Source organism: Ovis canadensis, chromosome 9 (genome assembly GCF_042477335.2).
Source record: "Ovis canadensis isolate MfBH-ARS-UI-01 breed Bighorn chromosome 9, ARS-UI_OviCan_v2, whole genome shotgun sequence".
NCBI lineage: Eukaryota > Metazoa > Chordata > Mammalia > Artiodactyla > Bovidae > Ovis > Ovis canadensis.
The window spans coordinates 49,069,732-49,086,222 of record NC_091253.1 but is presented as its reverse complement, the minus strand read 5'-3'; the positions used below and the strand labels follow the sequence as shown (position 1 = coordinate 49,086,222).

At 40.7% G+C, this 16,491-nt stretch overlaps 1 protein-coding gene across 1 annotated transcript in view; it reads left to right on the top strand.

Annotated features, from left to right (window-relative positions):
- CA8 (carbonic anhydrase 8) overlaps nucleotides 1-16,491 on the top strand; it is an 87,551-nt gene that overhangs the window by 1,320 nt on the left and 69,740 nt on the right. The window contains exons 2-3 of the mRNA XM_069601029.1: nucleotides 827-1,018; nucleotides 10,821-10,945. Coding sequence (XP_069457130.1) covers nucleotides 827-1,018; nucleotides 10,821-10,945 — 317 coding nt within the window. The remainder of the gene's footprint in view (nucleotides 1-826; nucleotides 1,019-10,820; nucleotides 10,946-16,491) is intronic.

Genomic DNA, 16,491 nt, shown 5'->3' with positions numbered 1-16,491 from the left:
AGCTAACAACTGGTACTGATGTTGACTACATATCTGCAACAAATGTAGAGTTTATAACTTGTATTATGCAAACATGGAAAGAGTATTATCTACATATGCATAATATATAGGTATGTGTATATAGGAGTATGTGTGTGTGTGCTCGGTTGCTAAGTCATGTCTGACTCTGCAGCTTTATGGACCATAGCCTGCCAGGCTTCTCTGTCCATGAGATCTCCCAGGCAAGAATACAAGAGTGGGTTTCCATTTCCTTCTCCAGGGGATCTTCCCAACCTAGGGACAGAACCTAGGGTTAGCATGTCTCCTGCTTGGAAGGCACATTCTTTACCACCGAGCCACCCAGGAAGCCCTGTATATATGAATATGCACACTTCAAAATACTGTTTATGAAATTTTTACTCACTAGCATTGGATTTTTGTTTTTTGACTCACACTAAGACCACTGAAAGTTACAGGAATTTTCCAAGTACTTAACATAATTGAACTAATGAACAGGAAATTTTTGTGGTATTGTTTCTTTTTCTAATCACTTAAAGATGACCTGAATTTCCTAGAGCCATAAATTAGTACCTCTATGTAGGCAAATAGAACATTTTGTTAGTCTGGGGCTCCGGATGTGATATTTGATAACATTAGATCATTCAACCTATGAATGCAAAAATGCACACACTTTATTAATACCATGTCTTCTATAAAGAGACAGTCATCATTACCTTCTTAATAATGGCAAGGATCATAAAAAATGTTTAAACTAGTTTTCGCATGTTAAATTTTGCTGTAACTTATTTTTTCTATGCATTCTAAGTTTGCTTCATTTTGTCCGTAGGTGTTGAGTGGGGCTTGGTGTTTCCGGATGCTAATGGGGAGTACCAGTCTCCCATTAACTTGAATTCAAGAGAGGCTCGATATGACCCCTCACTGCTGGATATCCGCCTCTCCCCAAATTATGTGGTCTGCCGGGACTGTGAGGTCGCCAATGACGGGCATACCATTCAGGTTATCCTGAAGTCGAAATCAGGTATTTCAGATGTTTCTGTGTGCTTCTTATTAAACTAGAAGTCATTGCCAAGCCAATTTAGCTTGTATGACCTTAATGGTAGGAATAACCTAGCTCTTTTGTCAGGATACCTTTATATACCATAACGTGCATTTTGGGGGAATTATTTCCTGAAACATTTTGAAAGGATGAAATTATGAAGGTGTCAGTTGGTTGTCCCATGTTATATGATGTTATTGGAACAACCTTAGTTGGTCAAATTCCAGCTCTGTGAAATTTGAAGAGAAGTATATACAAATGTATGATGCTGAAGCTCCAGTAGTTTGGTCATCTGATGCGAACAGACGACTCATTGGTAAAGTCCCTGATGCTGGGAAAGAATGAGGGCAGAAAGAGAAGAGGGTGTTAGAGGATGAGAGAGCTGGACAGCATCACCGATGCAATGAACATGAACTTGGTCAAACTCTGGGAGCTGGTGAGAAAGAGAGAGGCCTGGAGTGCTGCAGTCCATGGGATCTTAAAGAGTTGGACATGACTGGGCGACTGAGCAACAACATACACAAGTATATGAATCTTCATTTTGTCCAACGTGTTGATTAGCTCAAATCATTTAGATAATTATAATTCCGTCTTACTGCTTTGTAAAACTGAAGATTAGCATTTATTGATATAATTTGGCATCCAAGATAGACTTTTCAAATTAAATTTACTATATTAATATATAATTATATATAATATAATTAGTAGTAATATTAATATAATTAATATGGCAAGAAGAATTTTAATTAATAGCAGTCAAAATCAGTCTCTAAACTCAGTGAAAGATTTAAATGGCAAACAAAACTCTTTTATTTATTTTTTCTAACTCTCCCCCTCCCTTCTGAACCTATTTGAGATGGATCTGAAATGTTTTTTAGAAAAACTATTGGATAATTACCAAGGAAATTGCTTTTTTGCTTAAATATAGGGAGAGAGGAGAGCAGAATATTTTAAAATTAGCATTAATTTCTGGCTTTTCATAGTGAATACTAACTATACTTCTTGGGAAGAATGTAAAATTAGGAATGTGTTGAAATATTTGGGAGTATTTAATAAATAGAGATCAACTGTACTCAAATTAATTCTGAATCGATAAATTTGATATTTCAAGCCATAAAATCTTTCGGTTTAATGTTAGACAGGGCAGGTGTTGATTTCCAACTATGACTATTTTATTCATTGTGAATATTCTTGAGCTTTAACTTAGAGTCTTCCCGGCTACTCTGAGTCTAGACAAGGTATGGATATTTCCCAAAATAGAATCTAAGGTGTAGTCAAAGAGACAGAGTCAGATATAAACTCAAACTTAAGTCAGGTTTTTTTTGGGGGAGGGCTATCTATGATGGGACATCATGTATTAATTTTAAAATACATAGTAAAATTATTGAATGCTGACTGTCCTGACATAAAAAACATGTTAAGGTAATGTTGGTATTACACTGTAAATTGTATTGGTTCATGTCGACATACCGTTTCATTTCTGTAAATAAACATTTACGTATCTATACAACTAGCATGCATTTCATATTAGGGGACCGTGGTGATTGAATGTTGGTTTGTATACAGATGGCTAAGATGGTTCTTGAAGATTCCTATTAATGAAAACACAGTCCTCTATGGTGTCAGTGTAAATGCAACCTGGTGTTCTGAAAGTGTCACAAGAGTACAGAGGAATGAACAAGTCCAAATGCTGTCAGTTAAGACAATTTGCGTTCATTCCTGCTTGAAGATCAAATTTACTCCATCACACTGAATTTGCCATTTTTTTTCTGGTGCCTTCTCAAGCATTCACAATTTTCTGTGGCCCCCTACTGCGCCCCCAAACAGAGCCCATCAAGCATTGTTTCGACTGTCTGCCCACACGGTCCTCCCCTGACCACCGAGGAAGAGCTGTCTGTGTTTCTGTCTGGGCCTGTTTTGGCGCACACACTCTGACCCCTTCCTCCAGCCTCTTTGGAGACCTTGCTCCGTCAGATGCCTGTCTCCTTTCTGCCACTACAGTCATTTCTTCACTGTTTCTCCCTTTTCAGTATTTCTCCATACTAAAAAAAAAAAAAGTAACCAAGAAACCTGTGTCTGGAGCAGTCTATATTTACCCAGGTTCCATCCTGGGATCGGGAAGATCTCCTGGAGGAGGAAATGGCAACCCACTCCAGTATTCTTGCCTGGAGAATCCCATGGACAGAGGAGCCTGGTTGGGTATAGCTTATGGGGTCACAAAGAGTTGGACATGACTGAGCAACTGAGCACAGGGGAGTTTTGCCCCCCATCATCCCTGTATACTTAAATTATAGTTGTTATTTAAATTCAGTGTTTTTATTATTATGACTGGGCAACTATTGTTTCCAGCGGAGGCTATGTTCTGTTTCCTTCATTGAATAATGTGGGGGGCCCCCACCCCTGGCGTTAGTGTATTTTTGTTTATTTGATTTTTCGTTTATCCATCATGGTTTCATTTCTACACTCTCTGATGGCTGGCAGGCACATCTTCTCCCAGGACATTCAGCAAGCCCTTTGAAGTCCTTCTGTCCCTCACATCCACCCTTCTCCTCCAGCCCACCGGGACTGTCATTGTCTGCAGTATGCTAGATCTCAGGCCTAGGAAGTCCATCGACTGTCTGTGTGTTCAATCCCATGTTAGCTGGATGATCTGATCCTCTTTTGAGACTGTTCCCTCCTTTCAGAGAGTTTTTGGTTTATTCCCTCCCACAGTTCATCTCCTAGTAATTTGCTGAGAAGAAGGGCTTATGAGAGTAAATATTTAGATACCTTGTGGGTCTGTGTGCTGGGTGCTTGGTGGGCCCCCAAATCAAAAGATAATTGTCTTTTATTTCTCAGGAACTTTCTTGTATTATTTAATTGAGAAGTTTTCTGTTTTTTTCCCTCTTTTTCCAGTAACTCTTTTTTTTAGTCTTTTTTCTTCTATTTTGTTAGATTTCCTCAACTTTTATCTTTCTATTAAACTTCTACTCTCTTGTATTTGTCTAATTGTCTTATATTTATCTCTAATCTGCTCTTAAATTTTTAATTTCTAAAATATGGTGCTTATTCTATGAATTTTAAAAATTAAAAAAAAAAAACTACCAGTGTTTATTTCTTGAATACAGGATCATTTTTTCTGATCTCCTGGGTTTCTGTTTTATTTTGGGGTTCTTCTGTTTGTTTTGGCCTCTCTCTTTTATGCCAGAGGATCTTCTCAAATGTCCAGTGATCTTTGGCTCTCTGTTCACGTTTAGTAATGGGTCTAAAAGTCGAGTTAGAGGCTCTGCATGTGGGCAGGGATTGAGGTCTGGTGGCTGTCACAGTAACATGGTTATGTAGGAGCAGGCTGTGTTGTTGGAGGAGCCTTTGTGGGTGTATGGATTTCTCTGGGGGAAGCCATGTGATGGCTCACACCTGGCTGTCCGTATTCTGGTTGTTGGTCGCAGGTGAAAAAGTGTGTAACCAGAGGGTACAGCCATTATAGTTAATGAACCTACATTGACACCTCATCAACCCAGAGTCCATAGTTTACATTAGGGTTTGCTCTTGGTGTTTTTGAGCTTGAACAAATGTTTAATGACATGTGTCCACTATTGTAATATCATACAGAATGGTTTCACTGCCGTAAAAATTCTCTGTGTTCCTTCTGTTCTGTCTCTCTCCCGAGCTCTTGGTGATCACAATACTGTGGCGATCCTTATACTGTCTCCATAGTTTTGCGTTTTTCAGGTCATGTGGTTGGAATTGTACATTTTATAGGTTTCTGCTTGCCTTCTTTTGCTTGGTAGGAATGCATCGAAGTTTCCTTGGATGCTGTTTTTTTTTTTTAATAAAAATTTTGTAGAATAAGCACAATTAAAAATTTTTGAGGGGGACTTCCCTGGTGGTCCAGTGGTTGAGCCTTCACTTCCAATGCAGGGAGTTGTGGGTTCGATCCCTGGTTGGGAAGCTAAGAGCCCACATACCTTGTGGGCAAAAAATCAAAACATAAAATGGAAACAGTATTGTAACAAATTCAATAAAGACTTTAAAAAGGGTCTGTATAAAAAGTCTTAAATGTTTTTTTATTTTGTATTAAAAAAGAGTACAGAATTACTAAAAGAAGTTACAACAACTGTAGTATAATTTAAATACTTCTACTTATTAAGTGAAAGCTTCTAGCATAATCCCTATGGTATAGTTTCCTTAGATAAGTGTGCTTAGTTGCTCAGTCGTGTCCGACTCTTGAGACTGCGTAGACTGTAGCCTGCCAGGCTCCTCTGTCCATGGGACTCTCCAGGCAAGAATACTGGAGTGGGTTGCCCTTTCCTTCTCCAGGGGATCTTCCTGACCCAGGAATCGAACCTGGGTCTCCTGCACTGCAGGCAGACTCTTTACTGACTGAGCTATGAGGGAAGCCCTTAATAACTCTATCTGGGGTTTTAAATTTGAGAGATGTCATGAGCACAAATCTTTCACTCCAGACCTCCTCCTGAAAGTTCCCAAACCAAGGTCATTGGTAAGCTCCTCATCCCACGATCAAAGGACCGCTTTAAAATCCTTACAGTACTTTGATTCTGCTGCATTTGCAGTGGAATTTTTGGAAACTCTCCTGTTGGTCTCTGACACACCAGCTCTGGAGGTTTCTTCTTAATTTTGACTACCTTTCTTCTGCTGGTTCTTCATCCCCCATTATCCTTAATTGATGGAATTTCTCAAAGCTTCTTCCTCGACCCTCTTCTTGAGAAGAAAATAGTCTGATTGTGTAGGTGATACAATAAGGCAGCAGATGAGATTAGGAAGGTGACCAAATCATAGATTCACTGAATGGGTTGGCCCCTGGAGGCCACCATTCCAGCCCCTGATCTCAGACCCTCTGGCCAGTAGCTGCATTCCTTCAGCTTGAACAGCTCAGGAAAAGATATCCATGCCTCACTGAGAGAGGATCCATTTTGCTTTCTAGTGAAACCACATCAAAAAGTCCTGGGATCTCCGTCATCGCTTCTATTGTGAAATTCTGGACCTATACAGAACACATGTAATTGTACTTTCTTCTTTTTTTTTATTTTTAAAATTTTATTTTAATATTTATTTTTGGTTGTACTGGGTCTTCCTTGCTGCTTGCAGCCTTTCTGTGGTTGTGGCAGATGGGGGCTACTCTCTAGTTGTGGCGCATGGGATTTTCATTGCGGGGGCTTCTCGTTGTAGAGCACACACAGGCTGTAGGGTGTGCGGGCTCAGTAGTTGTGGCACATGGGTGTAGTTGCCCTGCAGCATGTGGGATTTAGACCTGGCATCGAACATGTGTCCCTACATTGGCAGGCAGACTGGACCACCAGGGAGGTCCTGCAATTGTCCTTCCACATGACATTCTTTAAAATATTGACTACTACCATCATACCGTGAAATTACGATTTTCCCTTTCCAGACATAATTATTTCCTTCAGCTGGTCCTCAAATGATAGCCCTCCCTCCATTAATACATATTTATTGATCATTTACTACCTGAAATACAAATTATCTGATCTCTTCTTAGAGCAGTTCTTGTAAATGAGGACAACTAGGAGAGCAAAACTTGAATTTCTTAATGATAATATTTATTATTAGCTGACTCTGGGGAACTTGAATTATCTGGACTGTCATCTTCATCTGCTTTGCTTTGCTTATAGACCCTGTTTAACTGGCCTCCTCTCCCTCTTGTTTGATGTTAGCACTGCATTTATGAGCTGATGATATTTATTCTTTAATGTGAAATAAAGCTATAGGTTAAAAGCTAAGGACTGGTAAAAATGTTAATTGTTGCTTTGAAGACTTCAAATGTTAAAAGAACTGATTAATAACTATTTTTTAGAATGTTTTATGAATACATTTGGGGTTCCTTAAAAATTAAACTGAGGTCATAAGGTCTTTAAACCTATTGCGAGGTGCTCTTTGATGACCCAGAGGGATGGGAAGGGAGTGGGAGGGAGGCTACAGAGGGAGGTGATATGTGTGTACTTGAGTTGATTCACGTTGTTTACAGCAGAATCTAATAGAACATTGTGAAGCAGTTATACTTTAATAAAAAATAAATTAAACATATAGAGAGTGAACTTTAGGGACCTCTGATCCTTTGGGGGATGCATCAGGGGCCATTGGTGTTGGTCTTCCTGAATCTGGGGTCATGACTCCATCAGACTCTGTCTCCTGGTCATGCTGTCTTTGCCTGGCTGTGGCTGCAGGTTTCTCAACAGTTGGGCTTGCCCTTTGCTGATCTACCATCTATGCAGACCTAGGAGTAATATTTTAATCCATTGTTTCTTTGGCTGTGCCTCATGGCATACAGGATCTTAGTTTCCAGACCAGGGACGGAACTGGTACCCCCCCCCCCCCGCCCCCCACCCCTGCAATGGAAACAGAGAGTCTTAACCACAGGATCACCAGGGAAGTCCCAGACTTGGAAGTAGTATTTTAAAATGCAAAAATATTAGCCCACTGCTTAAAAACTAGAGATGATTTTCCAAGATGAACTCCAGCCTGTCTGCATGGACTGCCATCTGCCCACTCCAACCCGGCTAATTTCATACCTTGAGGTCTGCCTTTGGTCATTGCACACCTCTGACTTTATTCTCTTGGCATCCATTCTGGCCATTTCCCACCTCTGAGTCTTTCTGAGCCTCTTCTTTCTGCTTCTAAAGTACAGTTTCTCACTTCTGCACTTAGCTTACCCTTTAAGACTTCCTTAGCTGTTACCTCCTCCGTAAAGTCTTCCTGACTTACTTTCTAACTCCTCACCTCCCCCCACAATTCCTGCCTTTGGTTTTGGCTTGGATCCTGCTGGGTTCTAACTGCCTTGTGCATTTTCCTCTGCTCTTTTTTTTTTTTTTTTCCTTTTTTACTTCTGTCCTTAGTCATGTCTGATTGTTTGCTACCCTTTGGATTGTAGCCCACCAGGCTCCTCTGTCCATAGTATTCTCCGGGCAAGAATACTGGAGTGGGTTGCTATTTCCTCCTCCAGGGGATCTTCCTGACCCAAGGACTGAACTCCTATCCACTGCATTGCAGGTGGATTCTTTACCTGCTGAGCCATTGGGAAGCCCCTTTCCCTTCTGCCCCAATGCAATCACTTTTAGTTCCTTCAGCACTGAGAATGCTTTGCCAGTACAAGGCTATATCCTTCCTTTTACACACTCAGTGGTCAGCACATGGCCAGGCATGGAGTCCATCTCAAAACATGTGTGTTAAACTCGAATGAAATGAGGCGGACTCAACCTTTGAACTCTCTGGCAAATCTGTTTTCAGCAAAGGGTTATAGAAGCTTAGATAGTTTCAGGGGAGTGTATATGTGCCATGTCTCCATGGGATTCTCAAATTTTGCAGAAGCTTCTGAAAGGAACTCTTATGTCTATAAGCGTAATGGCCATGCCTATCAGAGAAAAAGCGTTCACAACAGTGGAGGTGGTAGCAATGATAACAGTATATCCGGTGTCCTTTTCACAAGTTTGTTATTCTCAGGAAATGCAGCACATCATCAGTGTGAGTTTCATGTTTCATTGTAATTTTATTGAACATGGCGATACCACAACTAATAAACCTGCCATAGAGTGACAAAATATCACTCAGCAAAGTTGATATTCATAAATGCAGGATAAGTGTTCTTCTCTTGGTATGACTAGTTTTCTTGTAAAGCAAGTAAATGGTCCAAAGGAAGAATAATGCTTTGAGAGGATGCTGCCAGATGGGTGAAATAGAGCTGCTATTTATTTGTAGTCTGTAAACACAATCATTTGTGGGAGATGAACAGGTAATGGTTTTACCTGGAACCTCATAAAATTCTGAATTCAGGATATTGTCAGTTTTTATGGCTTTGCACAGCCCTGTGATTTTAGTGTGGTTTAACTTTGGATTATTTGTCTGCAGCAGAAGTGAAAGGTACCAGAACCAATTCTTGGCTGACAGCTTCCCCTTTATCACCTCTCCCTGGGGACCAGGCTTGGTTAAAACACTTCCCTTCTTTGTGTTCCTTTTCAACCCCATTGAAAGTAAGACCCTGAGGATCTGATTTCATTAGAATTTTCTTGAGCATGAGGACCGTGTAATGACCAAAAGTGAAAGTGTTAGGTGTTCAGTCGTGTCTGACTCTGCAACCCCATGGAGTGTAGCCCACCAGGCTCCTCTGTCCATGGGATTCTCTAGGCAAGAATACTGGAGTGGGTTGCCGTTCCCTTCTCCAGGGGAGCTTCTCCACCCAGGAATAGAACTTGAGTCTCCCACATTACAGGCATTACAGGCAGATTCTTTACTGTCTGAGCCACCAGGGAAGCCCTGTAATGACCAAATAAATATCACAGTAAAAGTCTGATCTTCATAAATATATACATTTGCATTTCATTGCAGAAGGATGTAAGATCCATGAAGCCAGTGAGTTTTGTCTGTTTTGATAACATCCATATATCTTAAACACCATGTACCTGCTACAGTGTTGGTGATCAAAAAGTATTCATTGAAGTATTTTTCAGTGAAACCCCTGTGGGCCCGGAACTTCTCCTCGATAAAACATACATCTGTGCAGTTTGAATTTTCAGGGCATTTAAAAATATCATCTCAATTTCCAAGTTTTAATCTGAAGAAATATTGGCCACTAGGCAGATGGAAGCCTAGTACAGGTGAAGCTCAGATCTTTCTTTTCTGCCCCTGAACTCACTAACAGGATCAGCTTCATCCACTGCTGTAATAAAATACTAGTGAACTGCTCTGTAAAGGTTTCAGAAACTCTCTGTGTGTGTGTGTGTGTGTGTGTGTGTGTGTGTACCTGATGAAAACGTTTTGGGGAAAGATATTTTTAATCCTCTTTGTTTCACAATCCTATCGTTTCTTTTCGCTAAGCCTCATCCAAGATAATTTTCTGCTCTTTTTAAAGAGTGCGGTGTTAGAATAGTGCCTCTCCCCCTCTCCCCGCCAGCCCCATGAATGCCCCAAAGCCTTGGGTCATGTCATAGACACATAGGGTGAAGGATGTTTCCATTTCAAATGGTGCAGGCTGGGGGGCAGCAAGCAAGAGACTGATTCGATCTCAGGGAGGCAGCAGTGATCAGTGGCTTGAAGTAGGATCTTAGTTCCCTGCCCAGTATTTTGTTGCTTCAAGACTAGATGTATTTTCCATCATCCTTCAGAGTACCCTTGTTTGGGACAGAGTTCTTGGTTATCTCCGGAAGTGAGACACAGAGACAGGGCCCCATAGAACTAAAATTCAATATTTTAAATATTGTGAATATTTTATCACAGTTTTATTTGCATTTATGTGACACTGGATGATAGACAGCTTTTTAAAAATAGCAATTTCATTGTTGAAAAACCAAGTTGGCTTAATAATTGGCTTCATGGGTAATTATGCCAGCTAACATCTGTTCTCTCAATTGAAAGTGTTCTTGTGTAATGGATTATCTATAAACAATGTTTAATTTAGTGATAAGTCTATAGAAAATTATTGGTCAGTCTGAGACTCAGGTCATATTCTGGTCTCCTGATCAATGCTAGGTTTGTCTCAGGGGAAACTGTGATAGCTGCTGTGTTTATTTCCTGTCTGTTCCTATGCCTAAAATATATAAGAAGTTAACATATACATGTCATTCTCAAGTATTTTAGAATTTTTGAATGTCTACTGTATCAAGATGATAGTATGAATTCATCCCACAGTAGTTATACTCTCCTCATTTTGACTATGTGAATTTAATCTGTAGAATTTATGAGACCTCTTAGCAAAAAATATCCCCAAATGTTTATAATGCTGTGCTAATGAATGTGTTTGAGATGTAATTAAATATAACTTATTTTCTTTCTTCAGTTCTATCAGGAGGTCCATTGCCTCAAGGACATGAATTTGAGCTGTATGAAGTTAGATTTCACTGGGGAAGAGAAAACCAGCGTGGTTCTGAGCACACAGTTAATTTCAAAGCTTTTCCCATGGAGGTAAGAAGAACAAATCAGCTTGAACAACACCAAAACTTTGTTGTTCATGTAGAGTATTTGGTGATTTACTGAAAATGATTTAGTTTCCAAGTAGCTGTGTAGTTCTTGAATTTTTTCAATTTATGTTAAAATAAAAAAAGTCCTCAATAAGCTTTTGGCAGCAGAAGAAACTTCCCATTAGCCTTAGTGGGCCTGGAGAATGCGCATGGGCTGGTGGTTATAAAGGTAATCTATGCTATTAAGTTTCATCATAGTATTATTATTATTATTGTAAAAATTCTGCAGATTCAGCAGGTCACTTTTGTGGATGCTATGAAAGACGATAAGCAGAAAATAACTTTGGAGAAACCTCAATGGTAATTAAAAGTCTAGTTTAGCTCTGATTAAAATTGGTAAGTTGATTTATTCATCTCAAGCAATTAGGGGGGAGAGAGAGATTTTTAGAGAGTTGCTTTGTCTGAAGAAGTCACTCTCCTACTACCCTTCTTAGTTAACTCCTGCTCTTCTTCAATATCTAGTTAGCATGTCATTTCTTCATGATACTCTTTCTGAGTTCCTTCCCAAAGCAGAATTAATTTCTCCCTCTTCTGTGCTCCCAGTTTCCTTGATAGATGGCTGCTGAGGCACTGATCTCATGCATTTGTAACCTTTATTGTTTAAAGAGTCCTTCTCACTAACTGTGGGCTCTTGTTATGGATTGAAGTATTTGTGATTTACCACCCCCCCCCACCCCACCCCACCCCCCCCCCCCGCTCCATCCCCCCTTCCCTGCTCAATTCATATGCTGGGAACTCTACCCCTTCATGTGATGATATTAGGGGGTGGAGCCTTTGGAAGGTGATTAGGATTAGAAGAGGTCATGAGGGTGGGGTCCTCATGAATGGAATTCGTGCCCTCATGGACTCCAGAGGGAGCTTGCTTCTCCTTGCTCACTGCTGGGTGATGGACACAGGACCATCTCCAAGCCAGGAAACAGGCTCTCACCAGGTTCCCTGATTGTGGACTTCCAGCCTCCAGAGCCGTGAGAAATGAATTCTATTGTTTAAGCTACCAGTCTATGGTAATTTGTTATCACAGCCCAAGCTAAGACAGCCTCCCTCTCACTCTCTGTGTTCCTTCCAACATTGAGTCCAGGGCCAGGATCATTGAGACAACCCATGTTGGTGCAATTGACAGGATGCCTCTGTTGTTCATATTTCTTTCTGTAAGGACCAGAGTTCTCTCCTGGGAAATAGCCCATCAGTGACAAGTAATGGTATATTTGAGGGGCCATCAAAATGCCAGTCTTCCTCTCTGTCATTCCCAGCTGCATGTACTGCAGCATGGAATTGCTCATGACCAGAGGCCACATTCATATCTACCTCATTGCCTGGAAATCACTGCTGTTTATATAAGTGATACATGTACCTTAAAGAATGAAATCAGAGAAAATATTTCTCAATGTTGCTTGAATAATCATTAAAGAAGTTTTCTTTTGAAAGCTCAAAATATCCCTTCCTTAAAAAAATACTCAGGATCTTAAAAGAAATATTAAATGAAAAAAATATTATGTGTTTTGAGGATGGAGGGAAAAAAACAGTTGCAGTGTGTTGAATAGTATGTGTGGTATGTGAAGTGAAGTGAAATTGCTCAGTCGTGTCCGACTCTTTGCTACCCTGTGGACTGTAGCCTACCAGGCTCCTCTGTCCATGGGATTTTCCAGGCAATAGTACTGGGGTAGATTGCCATTTCCTTCTCCAGGAGATCTTCCCGACCGTGGGATCGAACCTGGGTCTCCTGCATTGTAGACAGATGTTTACCATCTGAGCCACCGGGGAAGTCCTAAGTGGTATGTGATACTGAGGACAATAACAGGAGATACTTCTTTAAGGCCTTGATGGGCGACATTGGGGCTTCAAATGTTACCTTTCTAGGGGCTTTTTTACTCAATGCCCACAGACATCCTCTCACTTCTAGTGCCTTGAAACGGTTCCACCCCATCTCTGTGTCACCTCTTGCTGCTGCCCTATCCCCATCCAACGTGAAAAGGAAGAGTTCATGCCAGAACATATGAAAGAAGAGAGAGGACCAAAGACAATTCCAAATAAATAAATCTGCAGAGTAGTCGAGGGCTTTGGAGGGACAGAAAAACACTGGGCTGTCATCCTGCCCTCTTTGTGTTTGAAAAGCTCCTCCATTTCAACCAGCCTTCAAAGATATATTGGTCTAATCAAAAATTTAAGGAGAGATGGGAGTCCTTGGGAAAGCACCAACTTCTGGATGAAGATTCAGTGACTTTGCTTGTGACACACAAAACTTATGGCCTTGGGGAGTTTTATTCGCTTAAGTGAGTCAGAGATATGTGCTTTTCTCGCCAAAGTCAAAAAGAACTTCTGGATCAAGTGTTCAGACTGGTCCTACTACTTGATGAAGGTCTAACTGTCCTGGTCCATTAAGCACAGGTAATGGTTTGTGCTGAGTGGAGATTAAATTCTGGTTTTGTTTCTGCAGAAATATTTTTATGTTTTGAATGATGGAATTACTGACTGTACTTTTTCCAAAAATAGATGATGAATAATATTTGAATTCTGTGTTATCCCAGATTATCTCTGATCCAGTCCTAGAGAAATGATCTATTGGTCATCTGATGTTGGTTTGTAGTGCTGGGTCCTGATGAGTGCATCAGTGCCGTGGGTGCACAGAGTTAGAGGGAGGTAACTGTGAGTCAGGTGTTTGTTTTGTTTTAATGGAGGTGGTGAAGGGTAAGCTGGGTTTTCAGGCAGAAAGGGCTGACTCTGTGAAAGAGAGAAGGACTCCATGTAGAATAGTTGAGGAGGGAATGCGATGCCTGAGTGGAGACAGGTAGATAAATTGCCACCATCCCCCTGTCCTGAACTGCCATCTATTTGGAGCATAATATAACCAAAGCAACAGTGGAGAGTGAGGGGACCAGGTACTGTTTGGGGTATATAATGTAAAAAAATTTTTTCTAGGACACTTTTGGTATCTTATTTACAGTTTAAGACTGACTTTAATCTTCAAAAGATATTTCAATACATATTTCCTTTTTGTTTATTTTACTTAAACTTAAATGGATGGTTTATTCAACAAACGTTGTAAACAAATATTTACCTTGTCTGTTGCATATAACATGAGGATAGATTTTAACAGAAATTCATCAAGTTTGCTGTTGACTTTTAAAAATTATGTGTGTGTGTGCTCAATCCTGTCCAGCTGTTTGTGACCTCCTGGACTGTAGCCCACTGGGCTCCTCTGTCCATGGAGTTTTCCCGGCAAGAATACTGGAGTGGGCTGTCATTTCCTACTCCAGGGGATCTTCCCCACTAAGGAATTGAACCCTCATCTCTTGCGTCTCCTGCATAGGCAGGAGGATTCTTTACCACTGCGCCACCTGGGAAGCCCTTTTAAAGTTATAAATATAGGCCTAAAAGCAGTTCTGAATGTGTTTGATACTACTAGTAGTCAGCCACATCACTTCAAAAATTAACGCAATTTGTGACATTAGACAATTTAAACTGCAGCTCTTGTGCTCAGCAAGATGAATCAGCATGTCCTTTCTGCTTTTCCTACTTGAGATTTGAAGTTTTCAGAAACACGCATGCTTTCACGGCTGCCTGACATTTCTTGCCATGTTTTCATCTTGTAAACCAAATTCCATCATGAAGACTCCAGATTTCTGCTTAAATGACAGTGCCTTAACAAGAGATAAGAAAATTGTGCTGCATTTTTCTTCCTGTTACCTAAAACATAATGGGTTTGCATGTATTAACTATTTTTACAAGTGTCTGGGTAATGTCTACCAGCTTGAATTCTTACCGTGTGGATATTTTGCGTCATGATATTTAATCAAGACAGCAAATGTGAGTAGAAGGTTGTTGATTTAAGACAAGTATGGGATCTAGTCAAATTAATTCCTGTCTGTTTGTCCTTCTGGTGGCTATAGAAGCTTCATATTTTCTTTGGATGTCATTGGATGTCTTAGCTCTTGATGTTCAACTTTAATACTCTGTGAATTTTGTGATTAGCTTTATCCTTTGTGCATCCACCATATCACTAGAATTATTTATTGTATTCATATTAATTTTCAAATCCAATTAATGGAGGAACTTCCAGATATTTAAGTTCAAATTTAACTTTCAGGACACGAGTTGTGTTTTAGTCATTTTGTACGTGGAGACTGTCATGTTCTTTGCTACTTCAAGGTAGTCTAACGTTTGCTGCTGCTGCTGCTAAGTCGCTTCAGTCGTGTCCGACTCCGTGCAACCCCATAGATGGCAGCCCATCAGGCTCCCCCGTCCCTGGGATTCTCCAGGCAAGAATACTGGAGTGGGTTGCTATTTCCTTCTCCAATGCATGAAAGTGAAAAGTGAAAGTGAAGTTGCTCAGTTGTGCCCGCCTCTTAGCGACCCCATGGACTGCAGCCTCCCAGGCTCCTCAGTCCATGGGATTTTCCAGGCAAGAGTACTGGAGTGGGTTGCCATTGCCTTCTCCGAGTCTAACGTTTAACTCCTGGTAAATTGCAATTAATCTTCACCCAGGGATCACTACACTCATACTTCTATGGGAGAGTACTTTTTAGGCATTCAGGTTTTGTGCCAGAGCAGCAAAATTAAGAAAAAAATCTGGGGGATGGAGAAATCAATAGTATAGCCAAGTTTTTTTTTCCCCTTCAAATAATATAATATTAGCTCTCTGTTCTCCCTATCATTTTGCAAAGAGAGGATCTCTAATTTAATAACTAAATGTAGGGAGAGTATGGTCTCAGGATAAACACCAGCCTATATGTTGAATAGACTGAACTTTTATTTATTTATTTTGATTTCACATTAAAAGTTTCTTTTAAAAATTTATTTGAATTGGAGGATAATTACTTTATAATAACGTGATGGTTTTTGCTTTATATCAGTATGAATCGGCCATAGGTATACATGTGTCCCCTCTATCTTGACCCGCACCTCACACCTCCCTCCCTGCTCCATCCCTCCAGGCTGTCACAGAGCACTGGCTTTGGGTTCCTTGCATCACACATCAAACTCGCACTGGCTATCTGCTTTACCTATGGTAGTGCATATGTTTCAGTGCAATTCTCTCAAATCGTCCCACCCTCTCCTTCTCCCACTGAGTCCAAAAGTCTGTCCTTCACGTCTGTGTCACCTTTGCTGCCCTGCGTGTAGAATTGTCGGTACATGTTTTACAGTGTGTGTTGATCTCTGCCATACAACAAGGCAAATCAGCTGTTCAGTTCAGTTCAGTCGCTCAGTCATGTCTGACTCTTTGCAACCCCATAAATCGCAGCACACCAGGCCTCCATGTCCATCACCAACTCCCAGAGTCCACCCAAACCCATGTGTATCGAGTCAGTGATGCCATCCAGCCATCTCATCCTCTGTCGTCCCTTTCTCCTCTTGCCCCCAATCCCTCCCAGCATCAGGGTCTTCTCCAATGAGTCAACTCTTTGCATGAGGTGGCCAAAGTACTGGAGTTTCAGCCTCAGCATCAGTCCTTCCAATGAACACTCAGGACTGGTCTCCTTTAGGATGGACTGG